Genomic DNA, 24209 nt, shown 5'->3' with positions numbered 1-24209 from the left:
TATGCCTAATCCTACGTCCTTAAAATTATCGTTGTGGAATAATTATTTATAACACATGGTCACTGTTTTTTATACATATTTACACACACACACACACACACACATATATATATATATATATATATATATATATGTGTTAAATTTCAACCATGCACGAAACATTATACGTGTAATAATAAAACAGCGCATAGAAGTTCGTCAACGCGTCGTCGTCGATGCTATTACTCCAAATAAAAACTGTCAGGGTGTATAGCTGCCGAAATGTTCATTGCACACATACGCGCGCGCGCGTGTGCACACATACATACAAAACGTTCCTGCCACAAAAACGTATAGGTGTACACCAGATACGTGCACGTACATAAACGACGGTGATCTAAAGATAAATCCGTTGAAAATCTTCGTGTTTGCTTTGGCCCGAGAGTGGCAATCGTATAATACGTTCGTGTGTGCGTGCGTGTGTGTGAACAGTAATGTAACACGTCGGAGACGTACTCGGAGAGATGCATCGGTCGATGTGTGCGCACGTATGTGTTCACATGTACATATGTGATGCATATTTTTCACAAGACGAGAAAATATTTCAAAGTGGTGCGCACAAGATATATATTACGTGCGCTCTTGCACGCGCTATAAACGTTTTTCGTGTGCGTGAGTGCACGTATATGTGTATGCGTTTTGTGTGTATACGTGGAGGGGGGAGAGACGTATAAAAATATTGTGCCGAAGACGTGATATCCGAAACCGATTTAACAGGATAGCACGACCAAGACGATCCGTCGCCCGAAATAGACAAATGAGAGACGAACAGGATTGCAGCAGTACCCAATACGGTATGTACGATTCTCTTGAACGGGCGACGGAGTTCACGACGGTGGAGTTTTGACGACCATTCTGGCTTAACGAAAAAGAAAAAAAAACGTCGAAATACGTGACTCGTGCGCACATGAAAACGTTATGCGCGCGCGTCCTCGTATTGTAATAATATTAAAATCGCGATAACGTTTATAACCGCAAATCGTTGGACTGACCTCGTTTTAAATCATCGTCGCCGGTTGTGACATAAATCACAATAATAGAACGTTTCACATACGTTCGTGGTGTACAGATAAGTCGTGAAGAGCCGTCCACGGCGGTGTGTACGTTTAATCGAATAATCGAAATATACCGCGCGCGCACACGCACACAATATACGCTGAAAATCGATCGTCAAATCGGTCTAAATTATTCATTTGTTTGTCTTTCGGCCCCAAACCGCTCGCGCATTTACAACGCACGGATTAATATTATACGGTCGTAATAATATTTTTTTATTCTTTGCCTTGTTTGTGCGTTTCGAAGATTGGACGCGAACAAAAACACTCATGCGGCGTATACATACACGTTCAGCTGACGTATTTCTCGTCGTCAGTTACGTTCACAATCGACTGCGTTGTAATGAGAATTTGTCGGAAAAGCCTTAAGTCGATAAGGTCCAAAAATAACATGCTTACGTTTTTTCTTTCTTTTTCACCGAGACTTCCTCTTGACTATAAACGCGCGTGTATATTGCTAAAAAAGAATTTTTAATTGGTACATTACACTCTCGACATAGCTCTATTGTTACGTTACACGTGATGTTCTAGCCGATGTAGTCTGAACAACTCGTATAAGAACAGAAAACTTTATTTGTTTACTATTTGTTTTTATTTTTTTCGTCCTGAAGCAAGAACACCCATTTCCTCTTCACAGACGCTTTATAAAAGTTTGTATATTTCAACATCATATATAAGACACGCATTAATGATTCTGGGTCACACTGCATCGACAAACAACAATACCGAACAACACACGCGGACAGATCAATATAATATTGAACGTTAGGGTTTGACAGAGGACAATGCGCACTTCAAGTATTATTTTCTGACACATTATGGCGATGAATAACGTTTTGCCAAAGACCGCCGTGTACAGCACTTGTGGTCATATAAAATATCGTTCTTTTTTCAATTAAAATTAATTTATTTAACTAAAATCGTTAAATCTCTTTCGTACGAATACTTCGTAACGTAGTTGTTATTTCCTTTTTATCTTTCCCTCTGTTGCTCCGAAAAATATGATTTTTCTTACGAAGAACAATATGATTACAGCAATGAAACGAAGTGAAACATGCTCACGATCACACTAGTGTATTTTGGTTTAATAATCAAATTGTTTGTACTTGGTAAAAAACCTCGTGCGTGTTATTACATAAGGTTATTATAATATACTTATATATTTATGTGTGTGTATGTGCGAGCCGCGAGAGTGCGAAAAGAAGAAAATTTGATTGGCATCGTCCCAAGCAATTAGTCATTTTTTAACGTTCAATTTATTTTAGTATTCTCTTTTTTTATTGGACAGTATTACAATAATAAACAAAGAATAACGTTACCGACGCTTAGCACGCGTAAAAAGAACCTAAACGCGGTCATTCAGTGATTTCGTTAAGCGCATTAGTGCAGCATTTAAGAGAACGATGATTCGTTGCGAAATCTAAACCATGCGGAAACCGAGAGCTGCCATAAAACCTGTAACAAACTAGTGGCGTCCCTGCACTTTATCATAGGGAAGCGACGAGCTTCGTATATATATTCACGTTTATGTGTATCCCTAGTGTGGTATAAATAATAAATAACAAACGTTCGAAGAAAAAAATAGCTACGGAGAGAGGGGACGACTACCCCATTTACCTTCACCCCCCCCTGAGGACGCCCCCGTAATAAACCGTATAATATAACACATCGTCTGTACATTGTATTCGAGTCGAGCGCGGACGATACTGCGCCGCACGGTGCTACTGAATTACGATGCACTATTATACACTGGTTGTATGAGATGCGCCACGTTCATTACAATTATTTATTTATTTATCGTTTGGAAAACAAAACGTTTGTCGATTACGCCTACAAACGACACGGCCGACGAGAATAACGACGACGGCAATAATAATAACAACAGGAGTGGCGGCGGAGGTGGTAATGAAGATTTATGGGCGAGCGTCGTGACCCGTAACCGCGGCGACGAGCGCACCGATGTACGTAGACGGGCACGACGAGATAATGATTTCACGGCAGCCGACGACCATCGTTTATCACACTTTACACGACAGTGGCCGGATCAGGGGAAACGGCAGTTAGAGCTAGTTTGCCCCGATCGAATTTTAATTTAAAACACTTTTTAAACCGTCGCCGCGTCGCCTAACGTTGTTTTTTTAATCAATTATCAAATACGATTTAAATCTGCGATTTGGTCATCATTAATAAGTAAACTATATCGTAATGGTTCTCGGCGTGATTAGTTGCTGCAGTAATCACCTTGAACGAAATAACCGACTACTACTGATCGATACGCTTTGTTAAACAACAGTCATAAAACGTATTAAAAAAAAAAAAAAAAAATGTTAACCGATGTCCTTAGGTTTCTACAAAGCGGTAATGGAAAACGAAGCGCTACGCGGATAGTATTCAATCGTAAAGAAATCCAAGGTACATCTATAATTAATGTAACGATTCTGTTGAAACGAATAAACGATAACACGTCGACGACATTTGTGGAAGATTTAAACCAACATTACGAAGCGAATCCACGATTGTATTCGTAGACTTCGGAAAACCGTGCGAACGCGACTGAATAAAATAAGTGATGACTGCGGAAAGAAATTACATCGTACCGTACGTAAAAAAAAATCAAACAAGAATCCAAACCTGCTGTTATTGCGTCGAGTGGCGAATATTTATAGGGTAGGTAAACGGTGCATTTTATAAGTTTCTCACCTGTGTTTCGGTGACGCTCAAAAGCTTAGCCATCTCTGACCGTTCGGACGACGACAGATACTTTTTCAGCTCGAACTGTTTCTCCAACTCGAATATCTGCCGACCCGTGAATGTGGTCCGCGCTTTCTTCCGCTTCCGGTCTCCGCAGCCGTCGGAAGAGTGACCGCCGTCGCTCTCGCCGGCCTGCTGTCCGGCCGGCGAACCGGAAGACGAGCTGACCAACAGACCCGGCGACGACGACAGCGGCACGTCCTTCCGAGACTTTTTCCGTACGGGGGTCGGCACCGCTGCGTTCGTCGTCCCGGTCGTCGACGTGGTCGTCGTATGGTTGTTGTTGGTATTGTTGATGTTATTATTGTTGTTGTTTTTGTGACCACCTCCTCCGACGGTCGATAGTTGATGTTGCGGATGACCTCCGTGATGATGGTTGTTCAACATCACGGCCGTCGGCTGCATCGCGTCTAGAAACATGTCATTTTCGGTACGAATTAAAAACGTTATAAGTCATTTTTCGGTGAAAATACAAAGACGTAACGTTACAGACACAAACTACCTCCTACCCCCCACTCAATCGTGTCGTTAACGTTATTATGTGGATAAATGGGGTCGTATCGCTTCCCGTTCAGATGGTCGGACCTTAACAATCAAGATCTTTTTTGTATACAATATACTATAATAACTAAAATATGTACCACATATTAAAATGAATCGGTATATGCACTGCGAACAAAAATTGTGTAACCCAAAATGCTTTCGCTTAATTTTTAATTTTAATTCTAATTTATTTGTTTATTAATTTTAATATTTATTATATATTAATTACATTGGTGTTTGGAAGTGAGTTATTCATGTATCTTCATAAAAACGACCAAATAATAACAATAATTTATTAAGTTTATTGTTTAATACAGATGATATTTTATTACGGTTATAAAAAACTCTTCAGTAGCATTAACGAATAAAAATAATATCAGTTTATTTAAAACTAAAACATAGATTACAAATAATGTATCTGTAGTATGCACCTCAAGCTCATTCCTAATCACCTCATATCGCACTATGAAAAGAAAAAATTACAAAAAAACGCGCATTACGTTATATTAATGAATTATTTATTTCTTTATATGTAGAAAATCGACTCACATTTCCCTTCCATTTAGGTTTTGGTACAGTAGGTTTTTAATCGGGTCTTATTTAATTTGGTGATGTGAAACGAGTTGTGTAAGCAAATTCTGCTGGATCCAACAAATTTAAACGATTATTCAGTTTTTGCTTCATAATACAATAATATAAATTTTACAAATATAAACAAATTCTAACGCAACACAATATTATAATAAGAAATAGCAGTTTAAATAATTACACGTTTATATGATTTATTGTTATTTTGCCCAACCAATTTTATGAACTTCTATCATTTTGTACTTTGAGTAAGAGTTTAATATACATATATATAACTATTCCAAAGGTTAATAATCTATAATTGTTTTAAAAAAAAAACAGTTAAGATTAAATATTTCGTAATTTAATAACATTTAACAAAGTGATGTTGATTCATTTGTTTTTAGTCATTTGTACTGCATCCATATCAAATATTATGGTCATTTAAAAAAACGAACATATGTTTTCATTTAAACGTTAAGTTTCTTATATAAATTTATCAATATTTATTAATCATACTATTTTATTAAAACAAAATAATCATAGACGGAAATTGTAATAATGACTATAAACAAAGGGTTGTTTTCAAATAAATTGTTAGTACACAATATAACGTGTAGTATCACGAGGAAAATACATCATTATGCAGTGCATTGCACAAACTCTAATTCCAAGGAATTTTAAATATTTCACCAACCCTTAAACACCAATTAGTGATCCATCATTAGCAAATTAATTTTTAACGATCCGTTTAATGTACATGCAGTTTTTTTTTTTGTAATTCTATAAGCATGTCGTACAAAACCTATTTAAAATAAAAATAAATTAATACGTTTAACTTATAACTAAGATAACTTTATAATTTAAAAGTTAAATAAGTTACATAAAGAAGATGATTTAAAGCTTCAGTTCGTTGTATACCTTTCATGAGCACATGACAGTAATTTAAACGTACCATTATCATTATGTTTCCAACGCGATAATATTGATTTTTAAAATTTTGCGATAAGGATTTCAAGTGAAATTAGTCATGAAGTTTACTCAAAATCAACTTTTCCACATTTTCGACTTCATCCATCAAAACTCGAAAGTATAGAAAGATAAATATTTAATTCAAAAATTGGTATAGCAAAAAATATTGTTAAACACAATGCAAAAAAATGAAAATATGAAAAGTTTAATTTCGAGTAGACTTCACAATAAATTCAAACATATTTTATAACGCTAATCGCAGTATACAATGAACCGATATATTTGAAATATAGACTTTCACACAATGTAAAATTATACACAACAAATGACTAATAATTACTTTTTGACGGTTTACTAGATTGGGAGTTTCCTCAGTGCGTCCAAAATAAGGTATCATCCGAGTGCGCCCCCCCCCCCCCCCAAAAAAAGGTCATATTTTTGACATAGCCTTAGTACGTCCCAGTTCATTTAGAGTTACTTAGGGTGCACCACGTGGAGGTTATTTTGTGATTCTTATTCATAATAGTATATTTTATTTTAGTTTGAACCTTTGAATTTGGGTGAAATTATTAATTATTTTAAATGGATTTAATTTATTTGAAAAAAATGTTATTTATTTTTTTGTATATCTATATAGGCTGGTGTTTAAATGCCATTATCTTGACAAAATATAGTCTTGATATTTTAATATTTTGAAATTGATGTATGTTGTCTTCGATGAATAAAATGTTGTTGATTGTAGTTTTGGTTTTCTCGTTGTTTGTACGGCCGTTTGGATTTCTATTTTGATATCGATTTGAATTTTATTTTTAATTTTTCCAAAAATGTATATATATATCTGGATGATGTGTATAAAATAACGAATTGTACTTATGATAAATACTTTCACAAGCATTGGTTGTCCTTTAAGAACTGCTACTCATTTCGGCTCACATAGAAATAGGAAATTTTGCTCCATAATCTGTATAATTTTCTATTAAATAATCCATAAATTCAGTGAGTTTTAATCTTCCGGCAATATACGACATAAAATCTTCAACAAAACACTTCTCTAGATCTTCTTTGTTCAATAAAGGTAATCCAAACATATAGTTTAGTTTTTAAAAACTTTTTTTGAAAACATTTAGTTTTCAAAAATAAGCCTATCTCCGTTTGGTTAAGATAATCCTTACTTAATCCCAAATTTTGAATATGACGCGACCATGCTTGCCATAAATGGAAGCGACATCCTTTAATAATTATAGTTGGCCAAATTTTTAATGCATCATGATGAATAGATAATTCGAAATCGGCAAATATAGATTCGGGAGAACAACATAAATTTGAAACATTCAGTTTTTAATATATAAAAACATCTTGCATATGATTCACTTTATTGTTAAGTAAAAATAATTTAGTACACTACTTAAAAGTATCATTTACATATTTAATCTTAAGTGTACTTAAAGTATTCAAATTTTTTTCACATGAAAACATTACTATATTTAGATTACTATCATTTAGCATGAGAAATAGTTAGTCATAAGTTTTAATATCTAATGAATCCATTACTTTGTGCATATTTTGAATACTACGTGGCCTTGCTGGTAGTTTTGATCGTCTTGCCAAGTATATAATTTTCCGAAAGCAATTCATATTGGTTTTATTTAATGTATGTCCTTAAGTTCATGATGTTTTAATTTATGTGACCGTTCACAAATCTCATACTATGCTTTTATTTTTAACGAATAACTTATCTAACTATAATGTTTTGTTCGTCTTTTTCGTGGTTATTTCTAATTAACTCTCTATAAACAGTATCTCTACTTTCATTTGTTTTCAAATGCGATTTAAAATTTTTGTTAAAACAATTCCATCGTCTTACATAATTTTTTAATATTTTATAAAATATTAATTTATATTTCTAAATTAGTTTTATTTCCTTAACGTGTTTTCCGTCAATGATATTTTTCAAATTCTGATTTTATCATTTTATTAAATATTATGGCATTACTTTGCGTATACACTAGCATTTATTGGCTGTAACTGAGTAAGTTTGAAGTTATAATCGTGCTATAAATGAAATGTATTAATTTACACTCATTTTATAAACAGATATTAAAAACTACATCAAATATTACACATCCACATGAAATATGAAACATTTATAAATAAATACATTCCATCTCCGTATAAATTGTTTTGCATTTATCAAACGTAAGGTCTAATTCATTTAAATCAGGAGATATTTACCATAACAACGAACAATTGCCCCGCAGTAAAGACGTGTCCCTGACAAGATGAAAAATATTTTCATAATGTTGCTATGTTATTTAATTGAGTACAAAATAATATTATACCGCGATTAGGACTGTATCTGGAGGTACCCGTGTATATTATAATATTATATTACAATGTTATAGTTGTTATAGCCTAAAATAAATATGTACAATACAACGAGGTACATGTGTATCCGTGATATACGCACACCTCAATGTTTTACACTTTCATTTCGGTTTCTTTGTCTCGGAAAGCAGGGGAACCCATCCATAAGCGGCACTTGGGGATGATTCTAGAAGGACAAACAATTAATTGACTTTCTTAACCGGATTCTCAAAAACATGAGTAACATTCTAATATTTTTCTTAATAAGCTTCAAATTGAATTTGGAATTCCAAAAAATATTTTCTTGTTTTATATTAGAAATCAAAATTACAGAAGGAATATTATTAATTATTTTAAATTGAATTCAACTTTTCGGCCTTCATTAATAAAAGATTGAAATAACAAGTTTTTTCGTTAACTCTTTTTTTGGGGGCAACTGTCCCCTCATGATTCTTATCCAAGTTCCACCTATGAACCCATCACATAATTTAAATCTTGTTCGCGGAATGTTATCATTATTGTTGGCGTCGAGTGTACTTTATCCGCCATAAAAAAACTATAGTTTACTCGAGGGTATAAACGGTTTCCTGAAAGTTATTAACGCGAGATGTTTGTTTATCACTCACCGTTAAATGTGTTTTTCGGTCGAGTATTTAATTAATTATGATACGAGGCATTCGGCCAAGATCTCTGTTTCACGTTCAATGTTCATAAAAAAACCCTCTTATACAATCCATGTGTCGACCGAAAGCAAATGTTTGGCATCGGTAACTACAACAATGTTTTCAATGTAATTCAATAACGATCACGGTCGGCCGTGTACACGTACATGTGCACTATACGGATTTGTGCTCATTCATTAAATAATCAGAAGCATCGCATTTATGTACAGGGTGTTGTGTGTGTGTGTGTTAAGTAAATAAGTGTGTGATAAGTAGTTGAAAGCATATATTGTTATCATTAAGTAAGATCAGTTCTTTTTTTTTTCTTTTCTTCTTTTTTTTATTATTTCTTTCTTTTATTTTCTTCGCTATTATCATTATTATTTATTCGTAGCTTAGGTTAGGTTAACGCATACGTATACACACTTCCGCGCTCAGATACGAACTATTTGGTATTCATTTCTGTGGCCAGACGTCGGTTAACATTAGATGCAAAACGTTTAGTGAATAATAAAATAATAATAAAAAAAAAAATACGTAAACCACACAGTGAAACAAACGAACGGATTTGTAAAGTGCATTATTTTACATTTCATAGGACCAGTGGCACAACCAGGATTTATTTTAGGAGGATTGGGGATGTCACAACCCCTATCCTCTCACCTAGTCGCTCCACCGAATAGGACAATATCACATTATACTTTCATGCAAATAAGAATAGTTTATTAGAAAAAAAAACATAAATAATATGAAATAGGTCGTGCGTACGCGTACTTGCGCACATAGAATAACCGTAACATGGCGAGTTCTCGGAACACGAAATATTAAAACGATTTCCGGTCGTCCAAACAGATATAAATATTAAATAGGAATTTTTTTAATACAGAACAAAAACGTACGGGTGTTACGCGCTAAGCTATTAAAACGATAATTACATAACAATCATTTAACGGAGCGGTGGTGGCATTGGCGGGAATCGCTTTACGATGATTGTTGCAACAACATCGGTATTGGTATTCGAAGCTTTGAACTCTACACATAATTATCAGAATTCGCATGTTTTGTACACGGATTACGTACGTATGAAAGCGGAAAAAAAACAGGAAATAAATACATAATATGACGTCATTTTTTTCTCGACAATAGTAGCCGAACAACAAACACTTGATGACAATCGGTGACAATAACGGACGACGACAGTGTTTCGCGCACAAAGCACTCGTTGCGATAACAAAGAGTGAAGTATTAGAATTTATTTTTCAATTTGTTGGCACGCGATGCACGAGAGGTGCACACGAGCACACGGACTCGGCTAAACGATTCGTTGGCAACCGGCACTTGTAATGTACGCACACGCCGCGGTTAGGTTAAAGATGATTTTACTATTCGTTTGTAATTATAATCGAACGATTACGTCTATGTGCGTTCGTTATGATATATAAATAATACAACGCGTGTAATAATAATAATGTTATCTTTTCGATCGTACTGCAATCCACTGTGCGACGGCGTATACCGATTTCTGCGGTTCACTGTCCGCTTGGCGACGTTCGGACAATCATGATGAGAGTGTTTGAATCATCACAATAATTTATATATAATATACGAAAAACCTATGTTTTTGAGCGCGCGCGCGTGTGTGTAAAACGTATTAACTTAGTGTGCGCGGTCAACGACGATTATTGTTTTGTTTCACCCCGTTGATTTCACGCGAGATTAAAGCGTTCAATTAATCTCGTTTCACCGATGGCGATTCGGTGACGGTTGTGCGTTTAGGAGCATTTGCGCAAAATTTGAGAGGCATAGAGAGCTAACGTCTTAACTCTCTGACAACGGCGATGTTGAGAATAAGGAAAAAAGAAAAACCAAGGGACTAGCCAAAAAATCACATCGAAAAACGTCTAACAATCATTATACAGTAGTGGAGTGTATAATATGGACGCGTGTGTGGCGTGAAATAACGCGGCAGAGAGAGATGTCTTTGAAGTTTTGCGCGTCGACATTTCCTTCGCGGTCGCAATCAATTCCTTTATATTTCTCGGAGGACGAAAAACAACGCACGTACGTAAAATAACGATAATATAACACGTCGTAGTACCTTCCCTTGTTCTTATGAGCTGTGCAATCTGTATGTAAACGTTTAAGAAATATTTACAGGTACGCCGAGGCGTGCGATTGATTATTCTGGAAGCCCAACAGCACGTCAACAATGGCAATGATAAAACGAATCGCAATCATCTCGGCCCACAAACAATAGAACGGGATAAATGTTACTATTATTGCAATGATGACTCCCGGTCTTCGGAGTAGTTTTATTTTTGGTACAACGGTCAGGGGAATCGGACCCCTGTTTATTATGATGATTTTAATTTTAGTGACACCGAATGCGCGACTGTTTATCGCAGTACGTAAATGTAACATATAATGTCCAATTGTAGAAGAAAAAAACGCTGATCGAATGTGCAAACGATGAATAGATTCATTTATAATATACACTTGTGCAATAACATTTGGCACATCAAACAGTTTCACATTGTGAAAACATTTTATAACCACGTTTTATTATAATGCACAACCGTTCGTGTTACAATTGTATTTCTGATAATATCAATGTGAAAAATAATGTATATTACAACATTATCATATCGTAAACCGTCTTATCTCTAGTGTATTAGTAAGCCTTATACTATGTATATACCGATGCCTTTGGTAGTACACTAATTATTAGATTAACTTATTTTATTGATTAATTTTTGTTTTTTTTTTTCGTACTATCCAACCGCGTGTACATAAAATATTATTATCTAATTTTATTGAAAAGCACAAAATCCTTCATTCTTAGGGCACGAAAGTTCGAAACAAGAGCGTTCGTTATAATATATTATAAAGTACTACAATATGATTGGTCTTCTATCACTTTTTTTTTTTTTTTTTTAAATGAAACCAAATAGTCGACAAAAACGCGATCGCACGACGAATGCGTTCTGAACAAAAAGTTTGTGCGGATGCCCATCATGCCTATTTGTACAGTACTATATTATATTAAATATTATTGTCTCGTGTGTGCGCATTGTACGTGTCGTGATCGCTCGGCCCAACCAAACATAACGCGACCGGGTGACGCATAGTAATTCACACAACTCAACGCGTCCATAAATGCACTAGGCAAATATTTATTAACGATTATTATTATTATTGTGTGCGATTGTTGTAAATATAAGTTTACGTGTACCGTATTCTAACGCGACGCAGCCTAAATCAAAACGTCATTTGCCATGCACTGGCAATCGAAATATAGATAAGTACATTAAGGAAATGTCACCGCGCCACAGTTAACGCGTACCTAGCTATAATCGTGCATATATAATGCGCACAAATTATATCGTAATGTATTTAAATATATACAATCACATATGCGCGAACAATCGTTGTTCGGTACGTGTATGAATCACTCCACGTATTCATTATTAATTAGTTCGACGAAAAATTATTCGGTGCGAATAGCAATTGATGATGCCGAAACCGAACAGTAACTATAGAATACTATATGGATATAAAAAGCGACGGCGGACGGCGAAATATCCACCGCAACGATTTCGGCAAAAAACGAAATTCTTTATTTTTTTACTTACGCGACGATCGATCTTCGTGTAATTGTTTATTATTAATATTATTGTTGTCTTTAACTATAAACGGTATCGTAAAAGCAACAAACGTCGGTAATAAATAAGTCATAATCAGAAGCAAACACATTAACTCTTAACGCACTACATTAATTCGTTATACGCGACGGCACTCAGCGTCCCTACCATCCAATGTTTTTAATCGATCACTTTATTATTTATGTAAACATATTTTGATATTCTCTCGTTCTCGGCGGTATGATTTTAAGTTTGTAAACTGTTTTAAAGCTGTGTCGCAACGACAAAGCTGCTTTGTCGTTATTAGCAAATATTACTTTAACCAATGTCAATTTATTTCTGTGCAATTTACATAGCACTGTTCGTAATTTTTTTTTTTTTTCATAAACATTTTTATATCATTATTGACTTTAGTTTATGTTTAAATTGTATTCAATATAAAACAAAAATATCGTTATATAACAAAGTGCGCGCGAAGAAATACTTCATATAATGTGTATACATATTATACGCACAAAACATGCTCGTGTTTATATAAATACATTTTTTTTTGAAATTAGTTTAAAAAAGACGTAATTTTATAAGTTACATTTTCAGAAATCAGAGTTAATTTAATACAATAATTATTATTTAAAGTTGGCATGCAGAGATTAAAAGAATTAAACGGTGCAGCGAGGATAATTATTTAAAACCGCCTCGTTTATTTTCACTTTCTTTCGCAAAAACTTCAAGTGGCTAATGGCTCGTAGTTTGTTAACTAATCTAATAAAAACTTGATAGTTGATTATGTTATTTTCAATTATATGTTTTTCGCGTTAAATCGTGACATGCTAATAATGGAACGTTATCATAAAAAAAAAGTTCCTCTTTTTATAACGTAATGATTGGTCGTAGTGATCGCTCTTTAATTAGAATTTATTTTAAAATTTTATTATTTTCCCGTACAACAGTGCATTTTCGGTTTCTCGAATTTCAAGTACAAATATAACTTGAAGACACTATTTCGCATGAGTTGTCGCAGTTTAGTTAATCGTATTTAAGTAAAACTTAAATAAATATTTGTTCTACATTAATTCATTTCGATAGGATATAGCTGAGTAATTATAATTAAAACAAATTAGTAATGTTCTGTAATGATTTATTCGCAATGAATGAAAAAATAAAAATTTTAATACAATGAATGATTTTTCATTAATGGTTTTAAAAAGGATAAATAAAATAATTGCTTATAAATATTAAAAACTGCTAACTAATAATTATAAATGAGTAACAATTTACGTTAATGAATAATTATATAACTGCATCGATGCGCGTAGCTTATAAATGATAGGTCAAGTGTTATGTAAAATGTTTTATATTATACAATATTAATTATTGTAACTACAATTAATTTGCGATAAAACCATAAAATATAATTGTATATTTACTATTGCTATTTAAACAATGTAATTGAAGAAAACTTAAGAATAAGGATAGCAATTAACACTAACAAAATTGCAGGAAAAACTGAACGACGTGTTGCTATGAAGATTATTGAAGAATCGAAATTGTTGATTTTAATAAATTTACTGTTGAAACTGAATGAAAAATAATAAAAACTTGAAGATGTGATTAGTTATGGCTAATAAATTATAATATGATAGTAAAATTTGGACGACGCGTCACATGGATAGCGATATAAAATTCCTTCCTAGGCGTGAATCTACTAAATCAATTTTATAGGGTTTTTAAAGTTTAAAAGAGCATTACATAATACATTATACTATTTTAGTCGGCTCTTATCTTTTCGTATTTTATGTCTTTCAGTTCCGAGGATAGGTTTATACCTACTACCGTTACCATAAAAATAGTATTATGCCGAGCGTTTATGAAGTCGTAAAAATTACAAACGGTTTTGTTAATTTCAATTTGTACTCTTTGGGATAAATTTAAATTCAAGAATAAAACATTAAATATTTTTATAGTTAAGACAGCCGACTAAAGTATCTTGCGTCTCTATTATGGTTTCTACTAATGCCTACGATTTTATTTACGTGTTTACGAAACATTATTAAATTTATTTAATCACAATATTAGATTAGTTAGTTATTACGGTTAACGAGAAGAAAGATCGTGTTTAGAAAATATCTTAAATGATAAAAAAAAATAGCCACTATCCCTAGGTTGGCGGATATAGAGAATGTGGACTCGGTTGTTCGAAGAGGAGGAGGACAGTGATATATTTCATCGATACGCAAGTACACCGCAATAAGACATCTTAACGCCACAACACGACGCGCGTTCATATTTATAAAATAATGGTCAGTGAATTGGGGTAAAAAACCACCGTCGACGTATGTTTGCCTGAATAGGAATTGACGACAACATCGAGGACGACGTCGTGGCCCATAAATCGAAATTGATCCTGATAAATGCACACGTGTGAGTACATATACACACATAATTATACGCGTGGTGTGCGGAGGGAAAAATGTAAATGTTTAAATTACCACCGCGAAAAAAGACCGCAAAGTGTATAGTATTACAATACATTCGAATGGAATAAATAAAACGTCTTTACCACACACCCTTACACGCGAGCGGAGTACATGATATTCGATAGACCCATTACAATAAATACGTGCAAATAAAACAACAAACGGCGGCGAAAGGAAACCATTACGAGTGGAAATGATGAAATGAAAATAATGTAAATATTCAAGAGTCCGAAAAAAAAAAAAAACGAACGGCGGCGGTTTCTCTTCTTTGCGGGCGCGCACGTGTGCCCATTAGTATTGTGCAAACAGTTCGCCGTACGGCAATAATAATAATAATAAATAATAACGTAAAAAACAACTACTGCTACCGTCGATGACGTCACACCACAATAGACTATTACTATGATTACTCTCCGTTTTACGTTAATGGCCGTCGTCACCGCTGTTTAAGTACATGTGTACTACATACGATATCCTAACAGGCAACATAAAGATTTCGTCAACCGCTCTTACATATATCGTGTTGTACATTTGCATATTGTACATTATAATAACGATAATAATACCGATTTCCGGTGCACAAAACGCGTCCACTTTCTTCTCCGAACGACTAAGAGATGATACGATGTGTACGGTTTTTTTTTTTTTTTTTCTAAACGCACGTAGTAGTTAGTCGTCGTCGTCGTCTTTGTCCATCATCAGTTATTACACATAGCTAATATACGAATTGTAACGATTTTTGTTTTTCACCATTTATCGTTTTATTTTTGTTCTCACCGTTTTTTTAATATTTAAATATTTAATACACATAATTGCCAACGAACGAACGGAACACACGTATATTAACACTCCGTCATGTACATCGTACGTTATGTAAACGTACACATGCATAGTTGTTTTTACTTCCATGTGATTCATCAAATCGTTTTTTTTTATTTTCATTTTTTTTTCTCACAGAATCTAAAACGATCATCGCGTAAAAAACTGCGTACAAGTATTTCGTGCATACGTCTTGTTCACTGCGCCGACCCTATTGAACAGAATCCTATTGAAAATGTGTTGCGGAGCCCACGATGTACACGAACGTTTTGAGACACAATTCGCGACGGACTGAAATGCATAAAATTTTATCTTTACAACTAATTTCGTCCCCTCGTCGTCCGTAGTTACGCATTCCGTTACAAAATATCAAATTATCGTCAACGACGATAATTATTGGCAACCGTGAACCAGTTCTCAATCTTATCGCATCCGATTTCTCACGTGAAATGAATTACATGAAAAACTTATCTGGTTTCGCAACACCGAAAGTATTTTGTTGGACGTGCATTTTCGAATTAATTTTTTTCCGGTGTTTTTCTGGTTTGATTTTTAATTCGTATAGGAAAGAGTGGTGCACGTATACGACAAATTTGACGATGCGGAAATGTGGCAAAATATGAAAATATATGTCAGGATTATAAGTGTACAAATACACTTAATACACATATCATGAACGAATTAATAATTAATTTTAGTTCAAGTTGGATTGACAGTTAAATTAATTAATTAGATAAACAAATCGTTAGTTTATCTATAAATTAAACTGGTACACAATGATTATTTCGTTATAATCACGGCATACATTTTTCTTGCTCTCTTACTATACCGCATCGTACGATGATACAATTGAATACACGCACAGCTACAAACGTTTTACTGCCGTTTTGCAACACATTGCACACAAGAATATTAAATGTATATTATTACTGCCAAATACCTGAGAAGAAAACAACGTTCAAGACAATAATCACAATATGTGGAATCGTGGGATGGGCATAATCCCTGTCCAAAATGTTTTGATATCCTTTTATTACTCGAAAAGATCATCAATGTGTTTATGATGATTAATTTATATTAATTTAATTATTCTAGCATTTTTTTTCCGGGTTTAACCAAAAAACGCTCTTCCGATTTAATAGAGAGTTCTAAGCTTTCTATCGCGTTGAAAAAATACACAGTTAAGAATTAAAGTACAACGCACAAAGGTGATCGACTTCTTCACGAAATGCAACAATTCGTCGAGTGTACAGTGCGAACACACACACACATATATACGTACATGAAAAACGTGTAAATGATATGCAACGGATAAGTTGTTATTTAGTATATTTAGTATATTTAGGAACTCTGTGAGAATCTGTTCGGAAATCACATACCTTGAACTCACAAAGGTACTTTCTATTCATTATGTGTACTGTTCATAAGTATGCATGCACTCGATACGCATCCATTACGATTTTAAGACTTGTATTGGTATGTCGTATTTTGGTTAACTAGTTGTCGTTACGTTTATCGTCGTTCAATGCGAATCGGTCGATTAAAAATAATAGATAATTCGATTGTACAAAATAAATTACATAATACTGCTTGATTACAATTCATGATTTCGAAAGTGCGGGTGCTGGGGTAACGCACCTAATTCGCAGACGTCGCCGCGATAACTTCCTTCTGCGTACGCTGTACGAATATTACGCGTAGAGCAGCGGTTTCCAACATTTTTTGGTCCACGCATCCCCAAAACCAAAAAAAAAAATTATTCACGCGTCCCAATAAAACATTTTTTTTTATTATTTTAACGAAAGCAAATTATTGTCGATCAAATAATAAATATATGGTAGTGCAATATACAATGTAAATGTTTGCCTTACACCTCCCTAACAATTGCTTGCGATTCCCAAGGGAGATGTACCTGACAGTTAGGAACCGCTGGCCTAGAATATAATTCCTACAAGCCATCTCTCTATATACTACAATATTTACGTTAACATACTGCAAATATTAATCGATTTCGCGTGTTATTGATTCTCTGAACGCACTATCGATTCGATTTGTACTACAATACTCAGCTAGTCCTTGTGCGGTATTCTACGAGTGTACAATATGGTCGCGCACGCACAGAGTGATATACACTAATGTCGATCGCGAAATCACACGGTCAAACGTCATAATGAAACAATACATTTTGTTTGGTTTGACCTCTGTCCAGATGTATATACTTACGTCGATTAAAAATTATAATTTCATGTGCTTAATGCGTAGTTGCTGCGGCAAACAATAAACTAAACAATAAATACACGAAGAGAACACTCTTTGAACTCTTTCCGTTCTCGTTACGCGAATAAACATTTCCCGTCTAGTGCGTGTTCGATTCAATTAAATTACATTTACATAAATATTGTTTAAATTTTTTTCGTTCTAACAAATCAAGAATGGACGTCAAACCAGCCACAGTGGTATAATAATCGAAATCGTTTTTAATTATTATTTACAGAAGTACTATTATTTATCGTGAATGTCAGGTATTTGTGAACGAAAACGGTCGACTAGTAAATTAAATTTCCAACGGTACACTTAAAACTAACAAACCGTGAATAACGTAAATATTATCAGCAAATGATGTATATATAATAAATACAGGTATGAGAATTCATTCGTTCAAGTATCACAACGATACATGCTTCAAAAAAAAAAAAAAAAACTACTTACAAAATGTGGTAACGAGATTCAAAGTTTAATCGTCGAGCTCCTGTAGGAACGAAATATATTTTCTATTGCGATATAAATAAAACATTCAACTGATCGATTTTTCTCTTATTGTGTACAATACCTATAGTAATATCAATGTAAAAATAATAACTTAGATATATATATATATATATATATATCAGTTATTATTTTTAATTACCAATTTCTTGTCATCCTTTACACCGATTATGCTGTTATTATTATTTACTATTGAAATATTTCATATATGAAATAATGCATGTATATTGTACATAATACTATATATTACACGTCCTATACAGTTTAAACTGCAGTCTGTTGGCCGTACAATACACGGTATTGATCATGTGTACTCGTGTGCTGGCAGAGTACGAGAAGTAACGATAAAACTGAACGATTCCATTGTTTTTTAAACGCGCTGAGTAAATAACAGCGACATGTATAAATCATAAATGGATTTTATTTCAAACAGTCGAATTCAGCAATTTTTGAAATCAAAACCATATACAAAAAAAAAAATAAAAAAAAATAAATCATTCAATATACATATGTATGGGAATTCGCGTTCTATTAAATAACTAAGTAATGTATGTGATATAATAACGACGTCCGTCAAAAAAATATAAAAATAAATAACATCATTATTGTGGACGAATGAGAAGAAAAAAATACAACATTTGTGTGTTAAAAATATTAATTTAGATTTATAGGTTGTACCATCACATAATAAGTATGCATGATACGATTTGTGGAATAAACTGATCACATTTATATCTATAAATATATTTTTAGTGTACATTATATGCGAACATAGTAGAATAGGATAATATTAAAAACGTGTACACGTTATTACAGTTTTGTCCTGCGGCCAATGCGACGAAACAAAAAAAACGAAACGAGTAAAAAAACGTTCTCGGAAATCCTATACCGTACAAAAACAATAATAATAATAATAATAGTACGTTTAGCGTTTATAAAAATAGTCCTCTTTAGGTGTATAAACGCAAATAACTGTTCCGCATAAACGAGCAATTCATTGACCAGACCCATGCCCTTCTGAGAGGAGAAATACAGAATAAGAGTGAGAGAGAGAGAGGGTTGAATGGGAGAGAGTTAACATCAGGAATCCATTTAAACCGCTTACATTATAATATGCCCGCGTATTTGTGTACGAATCTGCGGACCGTAACGGCTGCGTAGCGCACACGCTGCACCTAGCAATCGCATTTCAAAACAACAATAGCGTGCAACGTCCGTAATCGATTTTTAATTTTGGAAAAAAATATATTCGGATTAAATGGTGTAATGCACTTCGTGTTTGAATAAAATAACTTTATGCTGTACACAATCATTCAAACATTTTCTAGGGTAAAACCGTACGCTGCGTAATACAATTAAAATAATACTGTATTACTGTTTATTATTATAATGTAACACACGTTAACAATTCTATATTGGATAGTGTTTAATACACATTAAAAAAAAAATAAAAAAAAACATAACATGGCGCCAATGGGCAATCACACTAACGCAATCAATTTACTATACCAATGTCCAATGTCGTTTTGAGAGTAAATTCGGCTGCTGCTGCAGGGACAGGTGTACTACTCATTTAAAAAACAAATACTCTCGTAAAACGACGTGTATACATATAAAATAGTAGTATATGTTGTAATATAAGAAATAATAATAATTCAGTCCACAACGATAGATTCGCTATCGATTAAACAGTAATGGCTTTTTTATTGTTATTATGACTGTCTAACCGCTATGTTACAATAGTTAATCGAGTAATAATTTTTGTTTCACCGAATAATTTTATTCGATCAAGAGCCATGTGACGGCAATGTTATGTTCATCTGGGTTTTTTTTTCAAGTTAATATATTTTATTTGAAAAATATATTTATTTTCACCACTCGCAGCTCGTAGAAATACCATTATCTGTACCACGAACTAATAAAAATTTAAATGTTGTTCGGGGAGGGCCACAAAAATAGATTTACAAATAATTCAAAAACTCCAATCCAATTTACTCCGATTAATCACAGTCGCCGTGACGCGTCACATCATAGACCGACCTAAGACCCATGGTAAGTGAAATATCCCGTTCTACTGAAATTGCTATCATGAACGACTCCTGGACATTTCAAATATCCTCATTAAATCTATCATCAAACACATTTCATGGTGATCCCTCAAAAATAATTAAACGTAAATAGCACTCGATATGCTGAGTTAAGTTAGTTATCTGTGCATATATTATGATAATAAACATGAAAAATTACTTTAAAACACGATTGTTTTTATAGTTATCGAAAATAGCTAATCAAGTGCGATCAATGGATGGCTTTTTCTAATTTAAAGGTCAATATTTTAATAGATTTTGTAGTTTTGGAGTGTTTTCTCACTATAATTAGAGCACCTGCACACGATTTCCATTAACATATACGATAGCGTGTAAGCGAGTTTTATTTTTAATATTAAACAAACGGCTATAATGGAAACCACTGCCTTCGAATTGACCGGATTCGTCCGTAATTTTTGTCTACAGACAAAACACCAACGTCACGCGGCGTAAACATCATCGATTCGTCGTTAGACGTGCTTATCCGCAATTTGAAGCTGATGGTTAAATTTTGATTTCAAAGTAAAATATTTCCTATAGAATATGGGGTAAATTGTAGGGAAACGTTTGGAACGCTGAATTGTTTTGCGATCCCATAATCACAATAGAACGTTGGAAACCAGAGGGGATCAGAAAAAAGATATTCAATGTAAATATTTCCTAAAACGAAAATCGAAACGTCGCCGTCACCGTTTCGGAGGTTACACCTGCCACGAGGCGCACACGCCAGAACGTTTGACTGGGACCCGTCAGCTTTTTAATATAAGTGTAATGTATTAATATATATCTCTTTCTCTCCCTACCTGACGTTATTGTTGGCGCTTGTACACGTTCATATATTATACGCATTATTTGTACAACGCGCAGAACAAATATGGATTTGTGCTCGCATGACCAACGGAAGATATATACTTACAGATACGTACATAACACACGAACAACAGTCCCCGCTCTGTTATCCGACGGAATATACATATATATGTACAAGCGCGAGCTCGTAGTGTTCGGCAACAGGAAAAAAGGATTACCGCGGCGAAACAAATTACCGACAGCAGCCCCTTTGTTTGTTTATTGTATTATGCTGGGAAGAAGAATACATAACGACAACGGCGCAAAACGTTCAATAACATAAAATGAAACTTCAATAGCTAAGGCCCATCGGCGAGATGATATTATTGTGCGCTAACCTTATATAGGTACTATATATTATTTTTATTATTATTACTTTCAGTTTCATTGGTCGCAATACGCTGTAGTAAGTACAATAATAAATGATAATAATATGGAGAAAATTTGACAGTCGGTCGTTAATTAATTCGCTTTAGAATTTATATATGTATATATATTTATAAATTTGTGTATACGTATATATTATACTGATTCAATAAAACCATGAGTTCTGCGTGTACCGGTACGGACAACAGTAAAGGGCTCTCTTTTTTTTGTGTATGACGACTATATCGATTCTCCAAGCTTAATATATATGTGTGCATACATCCCTCGTCACCCCTTTGAAGTAATCGATTTCAATCGCTGTCAATAAAAAAAAATATACACATGTGCACGTATGTGCATATAATACAGTATATAGTTACATAACAAAATGTAATAATGATAACAAAAGCAAGCGTTTAACAATTTATAATTGTTCCAGCAATACGCGGTGTTTACACTACAGCGGATAAGAGCGTGGGACAATAATATTATAACATTGGAAACAACTGTGATATTTGTATTTTAGTTCTCACTATCGAGATTCTTTTTTTTGTTTGACGCATACGTTAATTGTCAAGAGTTATATATTTGTTTTTTCTTAAAAAATTTGAAAACGATTTGAACATGTATAAGTATTTAACACAATAACAATAATTAGGACACCGTAAGCGCGTAGCCAGGAAGGGGTGCTACAGGTATAGTAACACCACCCCCCTCTTTAACCATGTTATGCTTAAGTTCTATAAAGGTAAAAAATCTTCATAAACCGTGATGAAAACATATTTATCATTTCGAAATATATACATAACAATAATGTAATGTCAGGATCCGGCTTCTCATTACATCGTTTTGTCTAATAAACCAAAGCCGTAGTTTTGTATTGTATCATACGCGATGTAAATAAGGTACATACGATAAAAATGTACATTTGAAATGTTATTAAAATATTTAAATAGAATAGTGAATTACACATGAATATATATTCATGAGTAATGTAATAATGTGTTTGTATGCTTGTATAATAAATTATACGTAAAGTAATTATTTTATTGTGTATAATTTTGAATAACACCCCCCTTTTGAAATACCTAGCTACGCTCCCGGGAAACCAGGTAAAGGTACGTATAAAACAGTGTGAATCATACGGTAAGAAGAAGTGGCTTAAAATTGATATTAGAATTCACAAAGAAATAATATTAAAATTTAACTTGATTTGCGAGAGCGATTCGTCGAAAAATGTATCGTGAGTGAATAATACACGTGCAATAATACTGCGTGTATTAAAAACAAATTATGACTCATTGAAATATTTTAACAAACGTGATTTCATGGTATATACGACTGACAACATAGTAGGTAGAAAATATCTACTAGATGAGACAAAAAAAATGTGATGAATAAAAAACGTGTATTGCACACAGACAGCGTATTATTTTTTTAAAACTAATAAAATGTGACATTCTCGGAAACAGAAGTAAAAATCGTACAATATATATTTTCGCGTACACGTGTTTACCCGACAGAGATAAAAAATGCACAGTAGTGATCGAAAAAACGATAGTAATTAATAATTAATAATAATTAAAGGTTAGCTGCAGTCGAACATGCTTTTTCGAATGTTCCGAATGTATGTAATTACACAAACGACAACTATTTTAATGTATACCGCGAAAGAACGACGTTAGTACACTTTTCCAAACGTTCGTTACACATGCAACAGCGGTGACCATGCGAAGTCGTTTGATTTCGAAGCAATAGGAAATCTTTAGCTTCAAATTTAATCAAAATCGTAATATCACTACTACATACGAATCGTGACTGTGTAAAGTTCACCAATCATATTCTTAGAAATATACCGCTTTTATGATTATTACGGTCACAGATATGTTACATTTAATTTCGATTAGTCATAATTGGAATAAATAAAGTAATAACACAATTTAATGAACATTAAACCGTTATAGGAGACTTGAAATTACACAATTTTCCATAATTCTCAAGAGAACGTCGAACCTCCGTAGTTTAATTGTTTTTATATTTTCAAATTTGTAAAACATTTGAGTGGCCAAATTAAAATTACACAATTGGATTGTTTTAGTCTTTCCCAATAATGTCACTAATTTGGCGAGTTTTTCACTGTGATAATTCAAGGTGCCAGCATTTATTTTTTAACAGAGTAATTAAAAATATAGTGGGTGATAAAAAATGATGCTCATTATTTTGCATACATGTTTTCAAATCTTTGACTGCG

General features: G+C 33.5%; 1 protein-coding gene across 1 annotated transcript in view; it reads right to left on the bottom strand.

Moving 5' to 3' along the window:
- The window catches only part of LOC112692324 (homeobox protein bagpipe-like), a 93553-nt gene that overhangs the window by 65437 nt on the left and 3907 nt on the right, over positions 1-24209 (bottom strand). The window contains exon 2 of the mRNA XM_025566955.1: positions 3795-4255. Within this exon, the coding sequence (XP_025422740.1) occupies positions 3795-4255 (461 nt within the window). The remainder of the gene's footprint in view (positions 1-3794; positions 4256-24209) is intronic.

Source organism: Sipha flava, unplaced genomic scaffold (genome assembly GCF_003268045.1).
Source record: "Sipha flava isolate LNK unplaced genomic scaffold, YSA_version1 73_pilon_pilon, whole genome shotgun sequence".
Taxonomy (NCBI): Eukaryota; Metazoa; Arthropoda; class Insecta; order Hemiptera; family Aphididae; genus Sipha; species Sipha flava.
This window is presented reverse-complemented; position numbering and strand designations above follow the sequence as displayed.